This window comes from Terrapene carolina, unplaced genomic scaffold (genome assembly GCF_002925995.2).
Source record: "Terrapene carolina triunguis isolate 2854851 unplaced genomic scaffold, T_m_triunguis-2.0 Scaffold85, whole genome shotgun sequence".
Taxonomy (NCBI): domain Eukaryota; kingdom Metazoa; phylum Chordata; order Testudines; family Emydidae; genus Terrapene; species Terrapene triunguis.
In genome coordinates, this window is record NW_020664436.1 from 54,224,030 (window position 1) to 54,247,020 (window position 22,991).

Consider the following 22,991-nt stretch of genomic DNA (forward strand, 5'->3'; position numbering starts at 1 on the left):
TCTCCATTTTTAATGCAAGGCTTATTTTATGTAACACTGGCAACATTTGTCTGATGGAAGAAACTGTCGCTGAACTGAGATTCTCCCACTGATGGTCCTTCACACATTTTTAAATAGACATCTGAAGAAGTATTGAAGTGATGATAATCTGGTTTCAGTATCTGCTACTGGCTAAGACATGAAACTTAGATCTCCTATGATTCTTGTAGGGCAGGTATTGATGGGCTGGTGTGCTATTTATTTCATCTTTTATTTTTCTCATAGTGGTTTTTGTGTGTGTATTATGTGGGAGACATTCTTAATATATATTCTATCACTACTGTATTTTGTGTTTTTGTTCTATTTCATTTTAGCCCACTATGCAAATCTTTGTTTTATGTCCCTTGGATTGATTTTATCCTATCTCTTCCACCACAGCCTCCGGTAGTAAAGACCGAGATGGTGACCATTTCAGATGCCACACAGAGAACAGAAATCTCCACCAAGGAAGTCCCAATTGTTCAAACAGAGACCAAAACTATCACATATGAATCTCCTCAGGTACAGGAGCCATGTGATTTGGAATATCATTTATAATGCTGTTTACAAGTTGGCCTTTATGATTAACTCCAAATTTAAGAGATATGATAACATATTAATGTTTTTTTTTTTTTAACAAATCAACACTTCCCTATAGTGGCACTGATTATTTTGTTAGCTTGGAACAATTTTAAAATGACTCTAAGTAGACAGAAGAGCAAGTATCATTCTAACATTAAAGGTTTGGTTTTTTTTTTTTTAAATCAAATAGAATAGGATCTGGTTGTCTAAAAATGTATGGGTTCAGAGATCTGACTTAACTCACCTCTGAGCTCCCCAGAGGGAAGAGTAACTTTGATTATAATTTTGTCCACAAAGGACATGTTAAAATGGTTGATGTGATTCAGCAAAACAGTTAGCTTTTATTCTAGAGTCGTCTAATGTGTATCAAACCTGTGTTTGTCTTCATATGGTCATTCTGTTTGCCAGCAAAACCATGCCGGCAGCATGGGGTACAGAACAGAGACGTTTCTGTTCCAAAAGCACTCTTCCACTTGAACTAAAGGAGAATTATGTAGGTATTAGTAGTGAATGTTGCATTAACTGTGTTTTGTTAAGCCAGAAGTTTTAAATCCTTAGGCATGAAAATGTACTTTTGTTTTTCTTTTCCCAACTGTCTACAGTTTGATGGCAGTGCAGGTGGTGATGCTGGTGTGCTGTTGAGTGCACAGACTATAACGTCTGAATCAGTTTCTACAACTACAACCACACACATCACTAAGGTAAAACTGACAACTTCTCTGTGCATAAAAAATAGCCCTGTCAAAATGTACATTGGTTCCTTCAAAATGATTACTCCTCACAAATCACTGAACAAATTTGATATTTAAAATGGATCATGCCATTCCCAGTTCTGGGCTAAAATTGACTTCCCTAAACCAAGTCTTAGTGCAATATCACAGATGAAATCAGGAGGGAGAACTGGGGAAGAGAGAGAGAATATAATCAGAGTTTGCAGTACCTGCAGCTGGTGTTACTTCTGGCTTTTGTGAGTTTTGGGGACACAGCCTTTACTGACTCTGTTCATCTCACTACTTGATTATCTTTGCTGGGGGTTCTGCCAGAGGAAGGGGTAATTAATGTGACTGAGCTCTGGAGAAGCCCCACTAATGGAGTGAGCTCAGGGGGATATGCTGAAACAACTTATTTCCTGGCTTCATTCCTCTTTACTCCATCCTCTTAGGACTGCATTGATCAGTTTTTTGTTACCTTTCTAAGCAGATTCTGCTACTGTGGACTTTGTGCCTTGGATTGCTTTAGAAACTGGCATATGCTAGAGCTGAATCAAGTCCTCAATGTTCAGCATTCAGAGAAAGTCAAGAAGCTCAAAGTCAGCAAGAAGTTGGGTCTATTTCCATTTCTGTCCTGTGTGACACTTTTCCAGCTGACAAATGTGTTTTTTCCCTGAATGGTGAATAAACATGTTTTTGTTTTTAAAAGAGACATGCAAACAGAGTAACTGAATTCTGATGATTTTCTAATGCAGTTCTAGAAGGAAAAGCCTCAAGAAGGACTCCAGTTCATGGTGAAACACAAAGGAAGCGGGGAAGTGAAAGGTGCACAGTAAATCTTATTTCAGGACAAGAATCTTAATTTTATTAGATAGTAATTCAATGCTCACAGAATTAAGTTCATAATGGAATATCCTAAAGAGAGCAAAATATATTCACAGAATAGGTCAGGAGCGAAGGATGTTGGAAATTGTCCAGTGAAAGTCACCAAAAAATAAACTCTGAACTAAGAATTTAAGACTGTGTCTTATCAGAAAGTTTAGTGAGCAGCTCCTCTTCAACTTCCTGTTGCTTTTAGAATCCTTGAGCACCATCAGAATCTTGAAAAGACATTGTGGAATAAAATACCACCTCTTTTCCAACAGAAAAATTCATTCTCTTATCAAATGTACAGATGGAGCTAAAAAACCTGTTAGAGAATATCCTTTCATTGAAAGGAGCCATATTTTTAAAATTAAATTAGATGATACTTTGTCAGCCAGGAGGTCAAAGAGAAGTATGGAAGAGCAATCTGATAGCAAATTTGCTACATCGCCATTAACAGCCTCTTTATAATTACAGTAAATTGTGGCCTTGGATTCCAAATATTCTAGGCACTTTCCAGTGTTGGCTCAAATTTTGCATCCAGAATTTTTCATTCATCTGTTTGAAATACAGAAACTGCCAAAAGGATTTGAATCTTCCTATGGAATTCTCAAAGGACTCATACTGGAATTATTTCCAGTATTTCTTATAACGCATTTCTCTTGATTAATGCAAAATAAAGTGGCTTAAAATTTTGTACCTCCAATCTCAATGTTGTTCTTGATTGCGGTATGGAAGTCTTTCATAACTGTCTTCAAAGAACAATCGGTTTATAATATTCTCAAAGGAAGAACTTAATCTCATCTCTGGCCAAATACTTATATAAAATACAATTTTATCATCTGTATATCTTCTGTACAAACTGTTTCCCAAAATGCCTTAAGCATTAAATAGACAAAAATGAAGTTTTCATCTGAGATTTGAAATCAGATGGTTAATTGATGAGGCAGAAAGATGCACGAAAGCCGGAACTGCAGACGAGAGAGAATTTTGCACCGATAATGGTGAGATTGTGTGGAGAACAGATGAGCTGAGACACAGTAGTTAAGGAAGTTTCAGGAAACTTGTCACTCACCAAGACCCAAATGATGACAAAGACGACTGGAACCCTGGTCTAACAGCCCCATTTCCATATCTGTCCAAACTTGATCTCAGATAATGTCTTAGGGACTCCTCTGCGGGTTGGTCTTCTTGGGCAACTTCCTCTTGGACATCACTGCTATACAGTTAACCATAAGAAAGAAAGGATGATTTAGATGCAGGACCAAGAATCTAACTGCAACCCTTTCACACCAACTCTGTTCCCACTTATGCACTGGAGAGTAGGAGTAGATGTGCTTTATGATTCTCCCTCCTTACCTATATGGAATCATTTTAAAGATGAATTTCTTTGTTTTGTGCCATCTGTAGACCGTAAAAGGTGGAGTATCAGAAACAAGGATTGAGAAGCGCATTGTCATCACTGGAGATGCAGATATTGACCATGACCAGGTGAGTACATATGCTGCTCCCTTTTACAGTATGCCATCCATATCCCTCTAAGGGCTGTGCAATACAGAAAAGGAAGAGCTCAGCAGAATTCATAGGAGCAAGTAGATTCTGAGAACATCAATTCCATCAACTAACTATGCTATCATATGTATTTCCTGGGAGGATCCTCAGTCTTCTGAGTGATGATGCAAGTTTTGATTAATATTAGGACACCAAGATCTTTCCTTTAATATCAAGAAAACCAATATTTCATAGTGTGTTCCTGTATATTAGCAATAAATTAAGCATAGTACTCAATTGGATTCCTTTGGAATCTTTCACAGATAAATTAATCTTTATTAGCACTAGGTACCCAAAACCAAGCACCATTTTTTCATGCTTACGAGAGAGGGCTTAGACTATTGTTTCACCTGTCCCATACCAAAAAAAGACGTTGAAAAGTGGAGAACAGGAAAATCAGAAAAATGCGATTGTTTGTCCCTTGGGATCGTGATTGCTCAGATTATTTGCATAACTTTTCATTTAAGAGGCGATGGTGACAAAGCTGAAACAAAAAATCATTATCACTGAGTTATTTAGGCAAGAAAGTCTGCACTTTACATGATGTTGCACTGGAGCCAGTTTCTAAGTTGATGGCAGGTATACAAATCAACAAATAAGGATTTAATCTTCACTTCTTAATTATAATGTACTGAGGGCTCTGAGTAAATTTAATTTCAGATTTTGATGTGCCTGTAGTAAGTGTCTCATGACAAGTTCAATCTCTCCTTGAAGCTTGTAATTAAATGCCAGAGCTGTTTAGCATTAGGCATGGGTTTTGTCTACCCTGAAATGTATTTAATACATTTGGGACATCTGAAAAGGTCAGACAATACCTTAGCTTTAATAAAACTCCATTTATTCCCTCCGCTGTTCTCCAAGTCCTCCTCTTATATTGAAATAAACAGTATGAAGCAGAAAAATAAGTTGTAAGTATTGACTACACAGTACATTTTTGTACTAAAGTTCACCATGATATTTAGCTTATGACAAACTATAGATTCCTCTACCATTGACTCTGCAAAGCATCTATGAAGTTCATAATACCAACAAACTTATACCATGGAAATTGATTCCTTCTTGACTGTTGGCATTGTACAGTAACTCCTCACTTAACATTGTAGTTATGTTCCTGAAAAATGTGACTTTAAGTGAAACGATGTCAAGCGAATCCAATTTCCTCAGACAAAAGGCTTTTTTTGCCAGACAAAAGGGATTATATACTTTTTAAACAATTTTAAACAAGCAATTTAATACTACGCTGGGGGGGAGTAGTGTGCACGTGCTGTGTGTTTACAAACATACTGTAGATACAGTACAGTACTATAGTTGGGAGGTGCCCCTGCCTTACCCTACACAGGCACAGCCCACTGGCACTGGAGATGAGGCAGGCAAGGAGGCTGAAGGTGCTGTAGGCTAGGAGAAGCACGTTGTGCAGCAGCGGCAGCTTCCCCTACTCTGTAAGCACGGGGCGGGGCCTCAACCCTCAGCCCGCCCACTCCCCCCTTCCCCCAAGCCCCCATTCTTGCCCTTCCTCTTCTCTCCCCCACCTCCTCCCCCTTTACTTCCCACACTGCGTCCTCGCTCCTCCCCTCCCTTCTAAACACCACAAGCCAGCTGATTGCCACCGGCAGGAGGGAGGGGGGAGGCGCACTGAGTCCTTGCTCCGCCCCCCTCCCTCCTGCCTGGGGCAATCAGCTGGTTTGCGGTGTTTAGGGGGCAGGAGGGAGGGGGGAGGAGTAAGGACTCAGCGTGCAGGCTCCCCCTGCCTCCTGCCCAGGGCAATCAGCTGCCTTGCGGCGTTGGGGAGGCAGGGGAGGGAGGGGGAGCTTGCGCGTCGAGTCCTCGCTCCTCCCTCCTGCCCCCGAAATGCCGCAAGCCAGCTGATTGCTGCGGGGGGGAGGGAGGAGGGGAAAGGGGCTGATCCGCGGGGTCTGGCAAGAGGCACTGGGGTGGGAGGGCGCATAGGGAGGCTGCCAGCTGTGGAGAAAGCAGGCAGCCAAACAACGTAAGAGTGGAGCATTGAACAACTTCAAATGAGTATGTTCCCTAATTGATTAGCAACGTAACAATGAAACAACATTAACCAGGACGACTTAAAGTGAGGAGTTACTGTACATCACTGCTGTAGAGGATGAGGAAGTTGTCAAACATGATTGGGAACCAGGGGGGCTGCAGCTGAGATATTTACTCTGAGTGATTGGACTTCAATGTTCTACCAAAGTGAGGTATAGGAAGCCAGACCTGTTCTCCTAAGACACTAGTTCTCCACAAGGGATACGCGTACCACAGGGGTACGTGTGCACAGAGGTCTTTCACGGGGTACATCAACTCATCTCGATATTTGCCTGGTTTTACAACAGGCTACATAAAAAGCATTAGCGAAATCAGTACAAACTAACATTTCATACAGAAAATTACTTGTTTATACTGCGCTATATACTATACACTGAAATGTAAGTACAATATTTATATTCCAATTTATTTATTTTATAATTATGTGGTAAAAATGAGAAAGTAAGCAATTTTTCAGTAATAGTGTGCAAAAGATTAACTTTTGTATTTTTATGTCCGATTTTTGTAAGCAAGAAGTTTTTAAGTGAGGTGAAACTTGGGGTACACAAGACCAATCAGACTCCTGAAAGGGGTACAGTAGTCTGGAAAGGTTGAGAGCCACTGGCCTGAGGGGTACACTTGAGTGGGACTAAAGGGATCTAAGGTGTAGTTTGCCCTGTTGCCAGGACAATCACCTAAAACATTTTATAAGTATCATATGCCCATCATATACTGATGTGAGCATCAGCACCTTCGTGTCAACTGTTGTAAATGGGCAACGTCCACCTTGATTGCATTGGCCTCGTTAGCACTGCAAAAGTAATTTTCCCTCTTTTGATATTGACCCCTTCTTGTCAACTGTTGAGAATAGACCACTTACACCTTAATTGAATTGGCCTTGTTAGCACTGAACCCCCACTTGGTAAGGCAACTCTCATCTTTTCATGTGCTGTTATATTTATATATATATATACTGCTTACTGTATTTTTCACTGCATGCATCTGATGAAGTGGGTTTTAGCCCAGGAAAGCTTATGCCCAAATAAATTTGTTAGTCTCTAAGGTGCCACAAGAACTCCTCGTTGCTTTTGCTGATACTGACTAACACGGCTATCACTCTGAAACCTGTCATAATATTTTGTGTCAAGGTACTGTTCCTGTATCAGTGCAAACTTTGACTCTCACGGGCTCCCAAAGGAAAACTGTTAGAGGTGCCAAAAGCAAGTTGAGCCATGTCATTAACATGACTAGGAACCAAGGGGCTGCAGGCCAGAGATCCACTCTGAGTGATTGGACTTCAAGATTCCACCAAAGTGAGGTGTAGGAAGCCAGGCCTGTTCCCTAAGGAGTACACTCAGAGGGATTAAAGGGATCTAAGGTGTCGTTTGCTTCGCCCAGTAGCCACGACAATCACCTAAACAGGCTGGCCCCTTAAATACTACTACATGGTGCTGCTTAAAATGCAAACTAGTAATAAAATTGTCAGGTTTTAGAGATGACAGCAAGCACCAAGCTGTACTAATGAAGCATTCCCTTTTGGGTCCACAAGTTTTCTTAATAAGACTCCGTACTCTTTATCCTTAATCAGTGCATCTCCTTTCTAACCTTGGCATTCTTTCTTGACCTTCCAATTTCCCTTCACAGTTCTGTTTATTTCCTCTCCCCCCATTATCCTATTAGTTCAAGAAATGGCACTCTTCAACCCCCTGCGCTCCAAGCTAAGAATATTATTTTGCTGCACCCTGTATTCTTTTTAGGGTTCAGTATAGTTTGTTAGGCTGTTTTGTCATTTAAAGCTGTATATGGATTTATTACTGTTATGAAACGGTATCTCCCACTCTTGTCTCCTACTTGGTTCTTTGGCATCTTCCCTTGGTTCACTCACTGCAGCTCCATAGCAACACAGCTCCGTCAGGTAGGACATCATTGCCCATGACTCTTGACTGAGATCAAGTGTGGCATGTAGATTCCAAAAACTCTTTTGCACGGTGTATGTTTCCTTTGAGGTTGCAGGTGCATTTCTCCTCTGAAACTGAGTGAGTGCAAGTCGAGACTGAGTAACTGCAAGGCTCACCTGCAGCAGTACATCTCTTAATAAAACAAGATATATTAAAAACAGAGAAAACAGAGTCAAAAGAAACCATTTACTTAACATCTAGAATTAAGTTTCACCTTAGCTAAACTAATTAAGGTACTTTTAGCTTAGTTACAGAAAAAAGAGAGGTTTCAGAGTGTTAGCAGTGTTAGTCTGTATCAGCAAAAAGAACGAGGAGAAATCCAGAGACAGCAAAGCACATCTCACTACAGTTTCACTTGTTTTTCACGCCTTTGGTATTTGGAATTCATTACCATATTACGTAAGGATCACCTTCCCAAAAGGTATTTTCCATCAGACCCGACCCCATTTCACTTGGAGTCTCCCTTTTTCATAAGCCGTGTACACATATGGCACTTTCATGGCTTGGTATGCGAGTTTCTGCCTAATCCATCAAGTTAATTTGGTCTTTGTTGAGACTATCCATTGTTCTTGGGCAAAAGTAGTTCAGTGTGTCTGAGAGCAGCTTTTCTTAATTTAATACACACCTTCCTTGTCCCTTAGTTAGGATATATCAATTTGTTGACAAACTACATTGTTTGTCTGTTACTTTAAAACACCTTGCATGAAGGAGTGAGAGTAATATGGCCTTCTAATATCAGAGGGGTAGCCGTGTTAGTCTGGATCTGTAAAAAGTAACAAAGAGTCCTGTGGCACCTTAAAGACTAACCAATGTATTGGAGCATAAGCTTTCGTGGGTGAATGCCCACTTCGTCAGACGCATGGCCTTCTAGATTTCATTTAACATCACTTGATACTATCTGCTTCCTTTGTTGCATGCTATCCCACTTCAAATTGTTTTCCCCCTAACGTAATGCTAAATGAAATCAGTCAGTTTGGGATTAATTTCACCCATTTCTTCCTCTCCATGAACGTAAATCACTGGTACTGTGGCAGTGTTTTTCCAAGATTATGGGGAGGTGAGGACCCTCAAACCAGGAAAATTTGATAAACTAAAGGAAATGTATTTTAATAGTTTCAGTATTCCTGTAAATTAAAGGTGGGGGGTAAGATTTTGTGGAAAGGAATGTATGGGTGTTGATAACAAGTGTGGTCCAGTTACCATATGATAAAACTTCAAGGAGGACCCCGAAAGAAGCTTGTTTTTTAGCACTGTGTACATCCCCACTTTATTCTGCAAAACCTCTTCCAACAGTCAAGAACTGATAATTTTCTGTGACTATTTACTTTTTGAAGCCTTGCTAAAATATTAATGCCTTTCTTGCAGAATTACTGTATACTGTGTACCCAGAAACTTCTAACTTGAAGCTCTTTGAATGGGGATAGGAGGAAGTACTCCCAGTGTATCACTACCAAGGGATTTCCCTGCTGGTTTTCCCAGTGTACCTACAGCTAAAGACATATGTCATGGTGACTGTCCTGTCATGCTGGCTTTCCAGTGTGAATATTGATGTAAAGTACAGACCCAATTTAGGTTTGCTGCATTCAAAGTGTTCCCTAGTTAAAAACTATTTTTGGAATTTAGTAAGTGCCCCTGATTATCTTTTTTGTACACTTGAATTTTCCCTTTTATCTAATGGTTTGGGACTCTCCAATACGAGAGTGAAGGCCATTAAGGGATGGCAAATAAGGAAATAATCACTAATGAATCTAAGCAATTAGTACTCAAATGAAACAGAACAATACTAGAAATTTCACACCTGAAAATATTATTTTTCACAAAGAAACCAATACAGGAGTATAACCTCATTGTCTACTCTCTGTAATCTTTGGAGATGATCTGCAAAATCATATCACAAATTTCAGAAGTGGGGAAATTATTATATGTAATATTCCCATATTGTGCATTCTATTAGGCAAACATGTGAGTCTGCTTTCTATTGCTAGTCTGCAGCAGGTCAAAAGCTTACAGTCTTTCATTTCCTTATTCTTCTGCTCTCAATCTTTCCTTTCCTCAGAAGCATGAAATCATCACTTCAAGATCACTTTCACCAACTTCCCTTTCACTTCCAGAGTCACAAACAATTCCTCTCAGTTAGAATCAAGTCTAAAATGGCAGCTCCCCGGGTTATTTCCTCCACCTTCTGAAACAAGAAGTTGTCCCTATTACATTCCAATAATGTGTTTTTTTTCCATATTACATTTCCAACAGATATCTGGGTAATTAAAGTCCCCCATTACTACCAGATCTTGTGTGTTGGATGTTTCTGTTGATCTAGAAATGCCTCATCCCCTGCCTCCTCCTGATATGGTGGTCTATATGCTCTACCATGATGTTGCTCCTGTTTTTTCCCCTTCCTCAGTGTGGGGGAAAGGATTAGATGAACCCTCAAGGTCCCTTTCAGCCCTGCACTTGAATGATTCTCTGAACCAGCATATAAATCTGTTAGATTGATAGAGGGTATTTTTTTATCTAGTTTCCAGCATTGGACAAAAAAGGAGGGGTTTCCTATTCAGTTTCCTTTCCTGAGCCCCTTTAGACTCAGGAGGTTTAGTCCTGTATAACTGTGATATTAAATGGTATCATAATGTGTTGTCATTAGCCCACCACTCCAGTGCAGTTTTTAATTTCACTCTGCCATTGCTCAACTAAATCTTTCCAATATGTTTGTAGGCACTGGCACAGGCAATCAAAGAAGCCAAAGAGCAGCACCCTGACATGTCTGTCACGAGGGTAGTGGTGCATAAAGAAACTGAACTTGCTGAGGAAGGGGAGGAGTAAGGTCAAGGTAAGGAAGCCTGCAACATCAAGCAAAATAGTACAACTAGGCCTGAGATATAAGGCCATCTTCACTGCTCTTTATTCCTCACAATTGCCCTTTACATACAGTATAGTTTGAAAAGTTGCTTCATCTTTCTTTAATACACCCATACTTGAATTTTGTAATAGATGCTTTTTTTAAAAAGCATACACTTATCTATAGTGTGTGTCACTGAAAACTGGCACATTGGAGCAGTCATTTATAATCTCAAGTGTACTGTGCAGTTTTATCTAAAATCCAATCTGAAACTCATTCTCAATTTTAATTTCAAGTTTACTATAAAAGATATCCACCGATTTTGTCACAAAGTCCTGTTATGGCATTTACTCTGACATCCCATCATGTTACCTTAGTACGTTGCAGGAAACACAACTCAGGCAAAGTCTGCAAAGTATGAAATATGAAGCAAACTCCCTACTCACACTTATCATACCTGCCTTATGTTTAGGGTTCCGTTGTTTGAATAGTTACTGTATTGGTATGGAGACCATGTACAGGTCCTGCAGTCGTGAAGGGGTTTTACTCTCTGTTCCTGAATCAGATGCAGTCAATTATTTCGCCATCTTAACATTCTGAAGTGGTTAACCTTTTCTCCCAATCCCAGGAAGGAATTAAATTAAGTTTTGTAGCCTGATCAATTATTGCAATTATAAAATAATTTATTGGGGTGCAACATGCACTTGTCACAGATAACGGGTTCTTTATTTAGGCAGCTGCTTAGAATTAATTAAGGAGATTAAATTGGTAAAACACAAACTTTGAGCTTTAGTTAATACAAACAACTATAATTGGAATTATAGAAGAATGAATTATGTCAGTATAAAAATAAGACAAGTGCAGGAAAGTGGTTTCCTGTGTTGTTCATACTTACTTACAACTTCCTGGAGACCATTAGTGACAAAGATAGGGAAAAAAGTAAGGGGCGCATATCCGGAAATTGGTCCCAGATCAACCAATGTGCTGTTCTACAACTGGACGCTCCCAGGGAAGCAAGGAAAGTTCCAAATCTTTAATCCCCTTAGGTTGTTCGGCTGACACGGACATAACCATCATTAGCCCACCTTTTCTTACATGGGTCAGCAACGTTAGCCCACCTTTTTCCATATGGTTCATTCAGTTAACTATATTTATACTTCCAGTAACTGCAATTTACGACAGTTAATCATGCATCAATATAATCTGCCTAGCAACAAAATTTATAAAATGTCTCCAAATTCCTTATATTAACATTTCAAAGCTTGCAGTGTGCCTGTTAACTAGGGATCAATTCTTTGTTCTCTCATCATGAGCAGGCAAAAATAGGCAACCCAGGGTCACCCCCTACATCCTAGTTTGTCAGACCACAAACAACTATCTGTAAGCCTCACATAGGATATAATCCTAACAACCCTATTATTTCTGTTTTCCTACTTGCTGTTACAGCTTCAATAACTTCCATTATTATTCCTATAAGCACGCTTGGAAAATAAATTATATTTTACCCAAAACTATAAACAATCCAAGAACAGGTCAGGGGTCAACAATTTGGAGGCTAAAGTATTTAAGCTGCTTATCAGTTGAGTGAAGTATTTTAAGAAATCCTGATCTGTTATGTCCTCATTTCAGAATGTCTCTGTAGATGGGAAATTACTGTATATCCTGGTGTTAGGACATTTGGGATTAGAGTATGTTCCTATAGTGGTAACAAAACTTGGAAAAATTCACATCCTCGTTGAATTTTTAAAACTAGAAAATCTATTCCTACTGTGATAAAAGAACTAAATGACCAGTAGCACTATGGGCCAAAAGCAGAAGTTACTGTTTTAAAAGTGAGAATGTTTTATTCTTACATTCTCCCTATTTACCCAGGGGTTGTCTAGTGTTAATAGTGAAATAATGGGCAATTTAAAACAGTAGCTATATTAGATTCTTTCAATTTCATTTAGTCATACTGACTGTTGTTGGCTACATATCGGATTGATTGAAGAATGGAATAAATAGAATGCTTTCTTTATTTTGATTGAATTTCATAGTGTCATAATAACCTATATAATATCTTACTGGATGCTCTGATGTTTTAATTTACAGTCCCAACATGTTTTTGTGCCATTCAAAATACATGGGAGGTACGAGATGAAATGTGGTACTATCTGTTCTGTTCTTGTTAATTAAGCAGTGAAGCAATGTGGGCCAGGACCAGGTGGATTAGTCAATTAATCCTGGGAAAAGATGAGGGCCGTTTACACCACTCAGTAAATAATTCCTCATAAATGGTCTTGATCGAGGCCAGAATTGCATAAGAGATAACCAGCTTATTGTCATAAGGGCTGGAGAGGGACATTTTGTCATCACTGTTGCTTCAGAGCATTGTGAGTAGGAGGAGCTAGTATAGGCAATTAAATGTTAGTATTGATGTACTGAGAATTTCTAGGCAATTAGTTGCTAATACAGTGCCTCAGCAGAATTGTTTGAGTTTCTAATGCTATACTTATATGTACCTATAAAAGTCTCTTCAGATTTTAGGAGCACTATTCAATTTATTTATCCCCAAGTTTTTCTTTAGCAGATTTTATATATTTTGTTAGATGAATATAATTAATTTTACTACAAATTTAGGCATTTGGGATGTTAGTTGCCTTCACAGAAACTTTATGGATAAGATTCTGTTCTCCCACATTGTTACCTGATGTTTTCAGAACCCACAGCAGGGGCAGCTTAACTATTTCAATCCAGGCAGTGTCAGGAATAAATCAATAGGAACACAGCAATTCTGTTGATAAGAGAGCACGCTTATTTGCATGAATCTTCTCTAAAACTGCAGTTTATTAGATTTAAGTATACACAGACATAAGCAATAGGTTTAGAACATCCCAGATATTTACCTAACGTCTGCAATGGTATTAAGTAATTAACAACAGGTTTGCGGTGGCCAGTTGCTCACCCACCAGGGAGAAAAGGTGGCAGGAAAAAAGGTGCTCAGTGTTCATATTTGTAAAGGCAGACAGTACATGTGTAGTGTCAGTCCATTTCCTAATGTATAGAGATGTCCATGTCACAAAAACCACCAACATACTTGGCAGCAGAAATGCTAGAATGAGCTCTGAATTGAATGTGCTGTCTCATCAATTCTATGTCAGGGTTGAGACACCGTGGCAGACTGGGGTGCAGGAAGGTTGAGTTTCTTCTGCCATACTGGATGATTTAATAGGACTGTAATTTTCCTGCTGTTAATGTGATATCTTTCGGTAGCTCTAAATTCAGTTCAGAGGAAAAGCTATTGATTGGGCTGGTCAAACAGTAACAGAACAGATCTAAAAATTGGTATCAGTTTGTATTTATATTTATTTCCCTTAGCAGTTAAAGGAAGCCAGCGTAGCATTATTATATTTCTTTTGCATGGAAGTATGCTAGTTTGAATTGCAGTGGCAGTTCTTTGTTGTAGGAATACAGTTTTAATTATCTGGATTTTAACCATATCCTGTCCCCTTTTCGAACTAGGGTGACCAGATGTCCCGATTTTATAGGGACAGTCCTGATTTTTGGGTCTTTCTTACAAGGCTCCTATTACCCCCCACCCCCGTCCCGATTTTTCACATTTGCTGTCTGGTCACCCTGTTTCTACCAGTTAACAATAAGAAATGTTGCCTCTTTCAGTTACAAAGAACATAAAAAGGAATATCCTTTCTTAAGCATCTGGAAACTGTTACATTTCTGCTCACAATGAGTCTGTATAGCTAAATCTGAGTAGAACAGTGGTTCTCAACCTATTTACCATTGTAGGCTGCATGTGCAACTGTGTGTTATGTGCGCTTCATTCACGCAATATATATACTATGGCCCTGAGGATGTCACATGGGCCACCTGTGTGCAAGCAGGCCATGGGTTGAGAACCACTGGAATAGAAGGACAAGAGGTGGCAGGTCTTAAACCTCCTACATTGCACAAACAGAGCTCAAAAGGTGAGGTATTCCCCAAGTAATCTGATCCACATGGAAACTAAGATTTTCTAGCTTCTTGTCCAGTTTATCAAGTGATTTTATTGTTTGTTTGTTTTGTGTTGTCTGTGTAGATTTTAAGGTCTTTGGGCAAGGACTGCCTCTTTTGATGTGTTTGAACAGTTTTTAGCAAGTTTTGGGTGTTACCAAAATCCAAGTAATATACCTGGCCAATGAATGACCCAGCATAAGAAGAAAAAGTAACAGTTTTCCTTATGAGAATCTCCTGAGTATGTGTTGTGGGAAGAGGAAATTATCTTGACATGAGGGGGCCGTGCTGTCATTCCACTGAAAGGAAGTGAAGTGATGACCAGCTGTGAAATTGATTTTCATTGAGAAGAGAAAGTAGTAAAATCTTTTGTCAAAATGCAGCATAGAGGAAGAGAAAATCCTGCAAGCAAATCAGCAGAGTCCTTTGTGTCTATTAAGATCACTATGACTTTTGGAAAGGTCTGACATACATTGTGTATGTATAAAACTGTCCCTGGTAGTTACAAAGCAGTGTTTTGCCATGTTTACAGAATGAGTGCAGCAATTCCATCATAGCTGTTGCTCTGAAAGGATTATATGGGTGTCCGATAGGACCAGTGTGAAGGAATTCTAAATAATAGTCCTCTTCCCGGCTTTCATTTGTACATGCTTCCATTCATAGATTTTAATGCCAGAAGGGACTATTAGATCGTCTATTCTGACCTCCTATATTTCACTGGACATTTATTTTACCACTCTACGAGCCCAGTAACTTGTGTTTAACTAAAGCATACCTTGCAGAAAGGCATCCAGTCTTGATTATTGCACCTAGACCAGTCAAGGCTCTGCCCTAGCTATGATTGGAGGAGAATTCTTGATATATACTCTTGCATTTGCTGATAGAGATGCAAAAAACCACACCTGGCTACCCAGAACTTATTCATTGAAAACATAAATTTGTCCAGTAAGTTGTAGAATAGAAATTTCAGCAGACTTTTTAAAAAGAACTATTAAATGTCACAAAGAGAGAAAAATAGTACGAGCTGCAACAGACTCTGGTCCGGTCTACACTTACCGGTAGATCGGTGCTGCTGCAATTGATGCAGTGGGTGTTGATTTAGCAGGTCTAGTGAAGAACCGCTAAATTGATCGCAGAGCACTCTTCTATTGACTCCAGTAATCCACCAGTCCGAGAAGAGTAAGGGAAGTCGACAGGAGAGCGTCTCCCGTCAATGCAGCGCGGTGTAGACACCGCGATAAGTCAGTCTAAGTTACATCAACCCAGCTAAGTAGCAGAACTTAGATCGACTTACCACAGTAGTCTAGACAAGCCCTAAGACACAACCTATTGAACCTCAAGGGAATTGGTGGGACGGATTTACAGGAAACAGCAAGTGTACCAGTGCAGCAAGATATGACCACACACACTAAGCAATTTATTCTATGAATGGGGAGGCGGGAGCTCTTGTATCACTCAGGAAGTTTTGCTGAAATGAAAGATCTGCATGGGAAAACAACCTCTGGACTCTCCTACCCTCTGTTTGCCAGAAGCTGGGAATGGGCGACAGGGGATGGATCACTTGATGATTACCTGTTCTGTTCATTCCTTCTGAAGCACCTTGTACTGGCCACTGTTGGAAGACAGGATACTGGGCTAGATGGACCTTTGGTCTGACCCAGTATGATCGTTCTTATGTTCTTATAGGTAATATTGTGTTTTAAGACTGTCTTCTTCATGAATATTTACATAATCTTACTTTCTTTTTTTAGAATTAAAAAAAAAAAGCCACCCACTTTGTGACCATGAAGAACTTTGACCATTCCAAGTTGGTGACACTACCACTACTGCATTGAATTCACCAGGCCTAGCAACAATGACCAGACACTCAAGGTTGAAATGCCAACACCAAACACTACCTTAACTACCCTGGTCTATATAGTCCCCTTACATCTTTCTTGTTTATTTTTATAACCACTTCTTAACATTCTTAGCTTTTTTGAGGTTTTAGAGGGGTTGATTTATTTGCACAACTACCTGCCATTTTTATAAATGATTCTTGATCATATAAGAGTGAACAAAAAGTATTCTGATAGCACTGTTCACTGGAACAGGTGAAGTTGTGCAGAAAGGAGAATCTTTGACTAATTTAGATGTAGTTTTTTCCAAATATTTCAACTCAAGTCTGTTACTGGAGTAATTTACAGATTTTCTCAGCTTATTCAGGTAAATACACGTTATCAGATAACATAAAAATAGAGGATTTTTTTTGTAAAAACAAAACATTTCATACAATTTGAAAAAAAATTGAGAATTTTGCTTTGACTGGATGGATTTTTTTTTACTAACACCTTATAACTCTTTCTGTTCTGAGGGTCTCCTCCTTTCTGTGGGGAACAGGTGCTGATAGTCTATAGAAGAGAGAGAGTTATAAACCAGTTTCTTCTGACTGAGCACTGTGTGTTAGAAACCTTTGCACTGCAGTGCCAATGCTCAACTCTTCAGACACTTTGCTGTCTACAACATTCCAGATAGGGAAGGATGGAAAAAAATGCTTTCTCCCCTTCCAATAAAAGATGACCCAGGCAGCTTAAAACCTTAGTGCTTTTTTCTTAACGTTTCCAAACTTCAGCACTTCCCTTTCAAATACATGTGTAGAATGCTTGCTTTCTATTAAACCTCATTGTCTACATGTTAGAACTGACATTTCTGATGTTGAGCAGGTATATGTTTCAGATAGTTTAATGATCAATACAGGTTTTTAGGATACTAAGGGAAAGGGGTGGGTCCATTCTTGTAGGTAATAAAAAAGCAACACCATTTGTTGAGGCTGCCACTGGGGAAACCTATATGGAAACCTGTTAACTATGTCAATTTCTTTGCTGTTGACTCTGTGTATAGTTAAGATGCCAAATTAGATTTATAGCAGCTTGAAGTTGTATTAAGTGATATTTTGCTTTCTGTAATACTGTTATAAAATAAAGTTTGTTTATTCTCTACAAGTCATTTTTCTTATTTTTGATATAAAATGCACAGTATTTGTGGCACTTAGTCGGACACACAAACATTTGGAAGATGCTGGCTGTTTTAAAGTGAGCAAACCAACTGGGAAATAACTGGAACTCTTGAGACATTATTAGGTATAAAAAGTAGGGAACCTTCAAAAGTAATTAGTTGGAGGCTTCGTTGCTGTCTGACTTGAGACCATATTACTCAATATTCCAGCTTTTCTTCTTTCTATTACAGTGCCAGCGACTTTCATGTCTTCTCTAATTGGCACCTCTCTGACACATTGGGGTATAAACCCAGACCAGTAAGCAGTTGTATCACTGCCTGCAACTTTGGGTGCCTTAAATGCTCTGCTGCTGTGGCTTACAGCCCTGACCCCAACAGCCAGCAGACAAGTATGCAGGTCATACCCTGGCTTCAACTGCCTAGTTACTTTTTGGAAAGTGACCCCCACACTCTCCCATTCTCAAATTTTCCCCAAGTCATCTGCCAATGTGACCATCTGCTGGGGTTCCCAGAATAGTGAGTTACTGTTACCCTCAGCCTCAGCAAATAAGAATTTTGCTACTGCTAAGCTGTGTCACAACTCCCTGACACACCAGCTTGTCTGTCTTGCCAGCAAACTCTTCAGGACTCTGCCAGTCCAAGCTTTGCTTTGCAAATAACAACAATGAACTCCAACTCTCAGGTTCCCCAGAGATGACTCCCTGTAGCGTCCAGCCCTATCCTGGAACATTCACAGAAGTGAAGTTCATTGTTCCTTTAAAAAGACAATATACTGCAGCTCATTAATTTAATTTGGGTTTGACAATGACTCTTTTTTCAATCAATGCACTGAATTGGTTTATAGTAAAGTAAAACAAGTTTATTTAACAAAAAGACATAGGATTAAGTGATACCAAGTATAAGGAATAAAGATAGAAAGGGTTACAAGAAAACAAAAGTAAAAATTTATCACGCAATTTTATCAAGTTACAATCCTTGCCTAAGCAGTTTTCTCATCTAAACTCAGTTCCTAGAGACTTCATCCCTCTTCTTTGAAGGATCCCACATTCTATGATATCAAGAACACTGGCCCTTTTAATCCCTCAAGTGATAGATACCAAAATGGCTTTCTGTTTCTACTTATATCTCCCAAAGTTCATTCACCCTGTTACAAGAGGCAGGAAGACTTCATGGGGTGCAGTCTCCATCTCCTGTAGAGATTAAATGTTCATTTTTCCTTACTTGCTCTCCTGATGGTGGGTTTTTTTTTTCTCACATGGAAATGTACCTTCATTGTGTCTGCCTGATGACCGGGCTGGTCAGACAAGCTAATACACATTCCTTTATCTAGGTCAGACTGGGCTTATGGCTTGCTTGCCAAACATGTTTTAAGAACATAATTCTAGCACATATCCATTACTCTTTGTACATACCCTGTACACATACCACACAGTGATTTTTGGAGACCCAACATGTTACTAGTTTGTATACGATACCTTACATGACACCTTTCAGATACAGATTGTGACAACAGTTAGGTGCAGTGAGTTTGTCAGACCTGACAAGAGTTGCTGACACAGAGTAATGAATGGGCCTCTGTGTCACAATGCCAATTTCCATCTTTCAGTAAAGAAATCTACCATTGCTGGCAAAGGGCCACAATATTATACCATTCCGAATGTTAAGAAGCACCTTGCCTTGTTGACTTCATGGAGTAAGGTCTACATTATGGTCAGCAAGTAACAGAATGGATCATAGGACTACTTAAAGCAATTATTTTTCTCTCCTCTAGACAATTGAATAGAGTTTTAATGCTATGCTGAATTTTGGAATGGGGGTGCTACGAGTTCCACATTTTTGGGACATTTTATCCTCTTTAACGCATCTTGTTACTATTGCACATCTAAAGTATGCTGTACACACACTAACAAAACCAACTGGATGTAGATAGAATTTGCATTGCTGATACCTGACGCCAGCAAAAGATTTACCAAAATTTTGAAGCCCATCCATCACGTTTTCACCGCAAGTTGTCTGTGAATATTCTTATATCTCTGCTAAGTATTATTTATATTACTAGAGTTCCAACAATGTGGCAACACTAAAAGAACAAAATAAGTAGGGAGGGAGGGTTTGAAGGGTCTTGGAATATGACAAAAAGCTTGAACTTGATATGATTAAGGATGTGGCACCTATCCTTGCACTATATCCCCCACCCCAACAGTAACCTCCGCTCAATGCGGTGGAACAAAACAATACCCTGAGGTGCACCTAGGATGTAGTATTCTCCATGTGGACTCCATGGCCAACTACTGTCCCAGTGGGACCACAGCATTTCCACTGCTTTTTGGGCTCGTTGGTGGCAGAGAATATGGTGGTGGGGGAGTGAGGCAGGATCAGCCCTTACTTAATACAAGCTGGATAATGTAAGTCACCAATAACTGGTATGTTAACTTATATTTTAATGTCAAACAATATAAAGCACTTTGGTGTTTTTTAACTACTTGTCACAATATGCTGAAAACTGGCAAACTATCTAACCTCTCCTTTCCTGCAAAGATAATGGAGGCACTCTGTCAATTAAATAATAGAAAAGACTTTTCATTAACTGCAGCCCAGGATGGAATAGGAGAAATGAGCATAATAAACTGGAAAGATTTGTCAGCCAAGAAGCAGCAAGGTGAGCTGAAAAGTGGGTCAAAATGGAGAGGTTTGCATTTAAGGGAAGTCTTTGGGGATTTTACATACAAACAATACGTTGGAAGAGGTGCTTTTCTGAAGCACCTATGGTTTTTCACTAGATTTGTGAGGTTTGCATGATAAAATGTCCCCAAATGTGGAACATGTAGCACCCCCACTCCAAAAAGTGTTCCAGCACCACTGCTGCAGCCCCAGGGCTGGAAGAGCACTTGCTCCCTGCCATGGCCCCAGAGCTTTTCCAGTCTTGAGGCTGCAGCAGAGGTGGGGGGAGGGAGGAAGGAACAAGCAGGGGGCAGGGCCTTGGGGGGAAGAGATGGAGTGGGGATGGAATGGGGTGGGGCCATGGGTGTGACCACAGGTGAAAGGGGCAGAACGGGGGAGGGGCTCTGAGCTCCAGACAGGGCAATGCGCTCTGCCGCGCTCCTAGATGAGGCTGAGAGCTCGACCCAGGCCAGGGCTGAGCTTTCAGCCCCCCCTTGCCCTGGTTGGGGCCATGGGGGGGCTGTGACTCTGCCAGAAGAGGCAAGGCAGGGGGCTAGCCTCCCCAAGGGGAAGCTTCACCCTCTGCCCATGGTCCCAGAGCTCGAGCTCCAGCCCAAGCAATTAAACAGCCCCTTAACCCAACCCCATGAGCCTGAGTCAGCTGGAAAGGGCCAACCGCAGGATCTATTTGCAATGTAGACATCCCCTAAGGCAAGTTCCCATCCCATTCAGTTGCCAGAGAAATCTATAGCTCAATCACTGCCTCCTCTGTCTCACATTCTAACTTAGATTCTTCATTCTTCCAAGATGCTCTGTCTGGACTTAATAAAAACATGCCAGACATGACTTTTCAACATGCTGCATTCATAAGGACGGGTGTACTTTTTTATCACTAATTTTATACAGGATATAAATTTGTTCATAAAGGTAACAGATCTCAGCTTAGAAGGATTAGATTCTTATTGGTAAACATCAGTAAACATCAATTTCAATGTGCACATAGAAACTGACAAAAATGTACAGCTAGGCCAAGTAAGAAAAATGTTGCTTGAAAACTAACTAGAGTTTGATTTTAAGGGTATTTACTTTGTATGTTTTGACATGTGATGTTGACGATTTGATTTTTAATGGTGATAAAGATTTAACTTTTTGAAATCAATGTCTACTGTCATGAAATAATTGTCTCACCTGCCTCCTCTGAGTCCAACTTCTCCTCCTCCCCTTGCTGGGATGGTGGAAGCAGGGCCAGTAGGAGAGTGCGCTGTAGGGCTAAGTATGGCGGTGAGCTTTGCTCTCTGGGATGCTATGGTAGCCAGGAAGGCCTACAGGGATTCATTCTGAAACGCTGTGGCTAATGGGGCTCTGGCTGGGTGGACCAGGCTCGTTAGCCTGGGTAATTGACCTAAGAGACTGTAACTCTGAAAATAAATCTGCAACCAGCAAGTCCTTCAGTTGTGTCAGTTTGCCTTGCTACTGGAAATGGTCTGGTTGACCAAGAGAGTGTGCGAGTTGGTGTGCAACTGCTCATCCACTTTAAACAAATTCTCACACAGCTTTCAACATTCTAATTTGGTCTGTGAAGTTGTGTGAAGACTCATTAGTACAAACTCTGATTGTCCATGGTGTTCTCAAATTCAAGGGGATCAGCATCATCATTATTGTCTGATTTCCCCCAGCTGTGAAAATTTAAATAAATACAAATTGGGGGGAACAATGCTTATAAGCCATGATTTTGTGCAATTCTGAAAATTATTTAAATTGATAAAAAAAAAAAAAAAGGGAGGGGGAGGCTTAAAAATAAGCATCAATATTGTCCGTTGAGGTTATATAATTAATTCTGCCAAGCCTAGCTCTAGTTAATAAAAGCCCACTTAGCTTTTGCAAATCTTACCCTTTGTATCTATCAGCATTGTCTCACTCTGCTCCCACTGAACCAATAGTCCTGCCCTAAATGGTTACATGTTAATACTAAGCATGTCCTCTGGAAATACTGGCTATTCTCACTGAAAATCTGCAATATCCACCGGAGGTTACTGGGGTGAGGAGGATGTACATTTCAGGGTTTTTTCACAGTCTCTACTTATATTATCATGCAAAATATTTAAGGTGTATTAAACAAGCAGCAGGGAGTTACATTATTTAATCATACGGTAATGTCAGAAATGTGTTTACGAATATTTATGGGATGTGCAAATGGGGGCCAATTTATATTGTACTCAATATGAGATCCCTTTAACATAACTTTCTGAGTTAACCAGTAAAATTATTTTTTATTGACTGAATGAAGAAATTGCATATTAAATTGGTAGAGTTTACAAAAAGTATCGTGAAGTTTGGATTCTCTACAATTACACAAAGATGGTTTGACATTCAATGGATCTAGTCCACATTCTACTGAGACTATAAAAGTAAATAGCCTGTTCTGAAAGAAAGCTGGATAAACCTCTTTCATTTTATCAGGTTTACAAGGCATTAGAAAATGTATCAATATATGTAGTCGCCACTCATTGTAATATTCCACTTTCGTGGCTTGATCTGAATACACTCATATAATTCTTGCTTCAGTCCCAATTTAAATTCCCAAACCAAAAAAAACCCCTTTATTTAACATTAGTTATGGTTATTCTCAAATGAAACCGTATTAGGAGAGAGAAAGTTAAGAATTAAAAGGTTGCAAAGTCAAACATGCACAAGTTAGGAAATGCCAGTATGAACGTTGCCCATGCAGACTTAATTCAGCCCCCTTCTGCATATGCAGTATGATACAGTACAATGTACAGTAAACTGTGTGTGCAG

The 22,991-nt window shown here is 39.7% G+C and overlaps 1 protein-coding gene across 1 annotated transcript in view; it reads left to right on the forward strand.

The window, feature by feature from the left end:
- The window catches only part of EPB41L2 (erythrocyte membrane protein band 4.1 like 2), a 234,964-nt gene extending 224,420 nt beyond the window's left edge, over nt 1-10,544 (forward strand). Inside the window, exons 18-21 of the mRNA XM_026649545.1 lie at nt 418-540; nt 1,203-1,301; nt 3,585-3,665; nt 10,430-10,544. Coding sequence (XP_026505330.1) covers nt 418-540; nt 1,203-1,301; nt 3,585-3,665; nt 10,430-10,537 — 411 coding nt within the window. The 3' untranslated portion in view covers nt 10,538-10,544. The remainder of the gene's footprint in view (nt 1-417; nt 541-1,202; nt 1,302-3,584; nt 3,666-10,429) is intronic.
- The last annotated feature ends 12,447 nt before the right edge of the window (nt 10,545-22,991 follow it).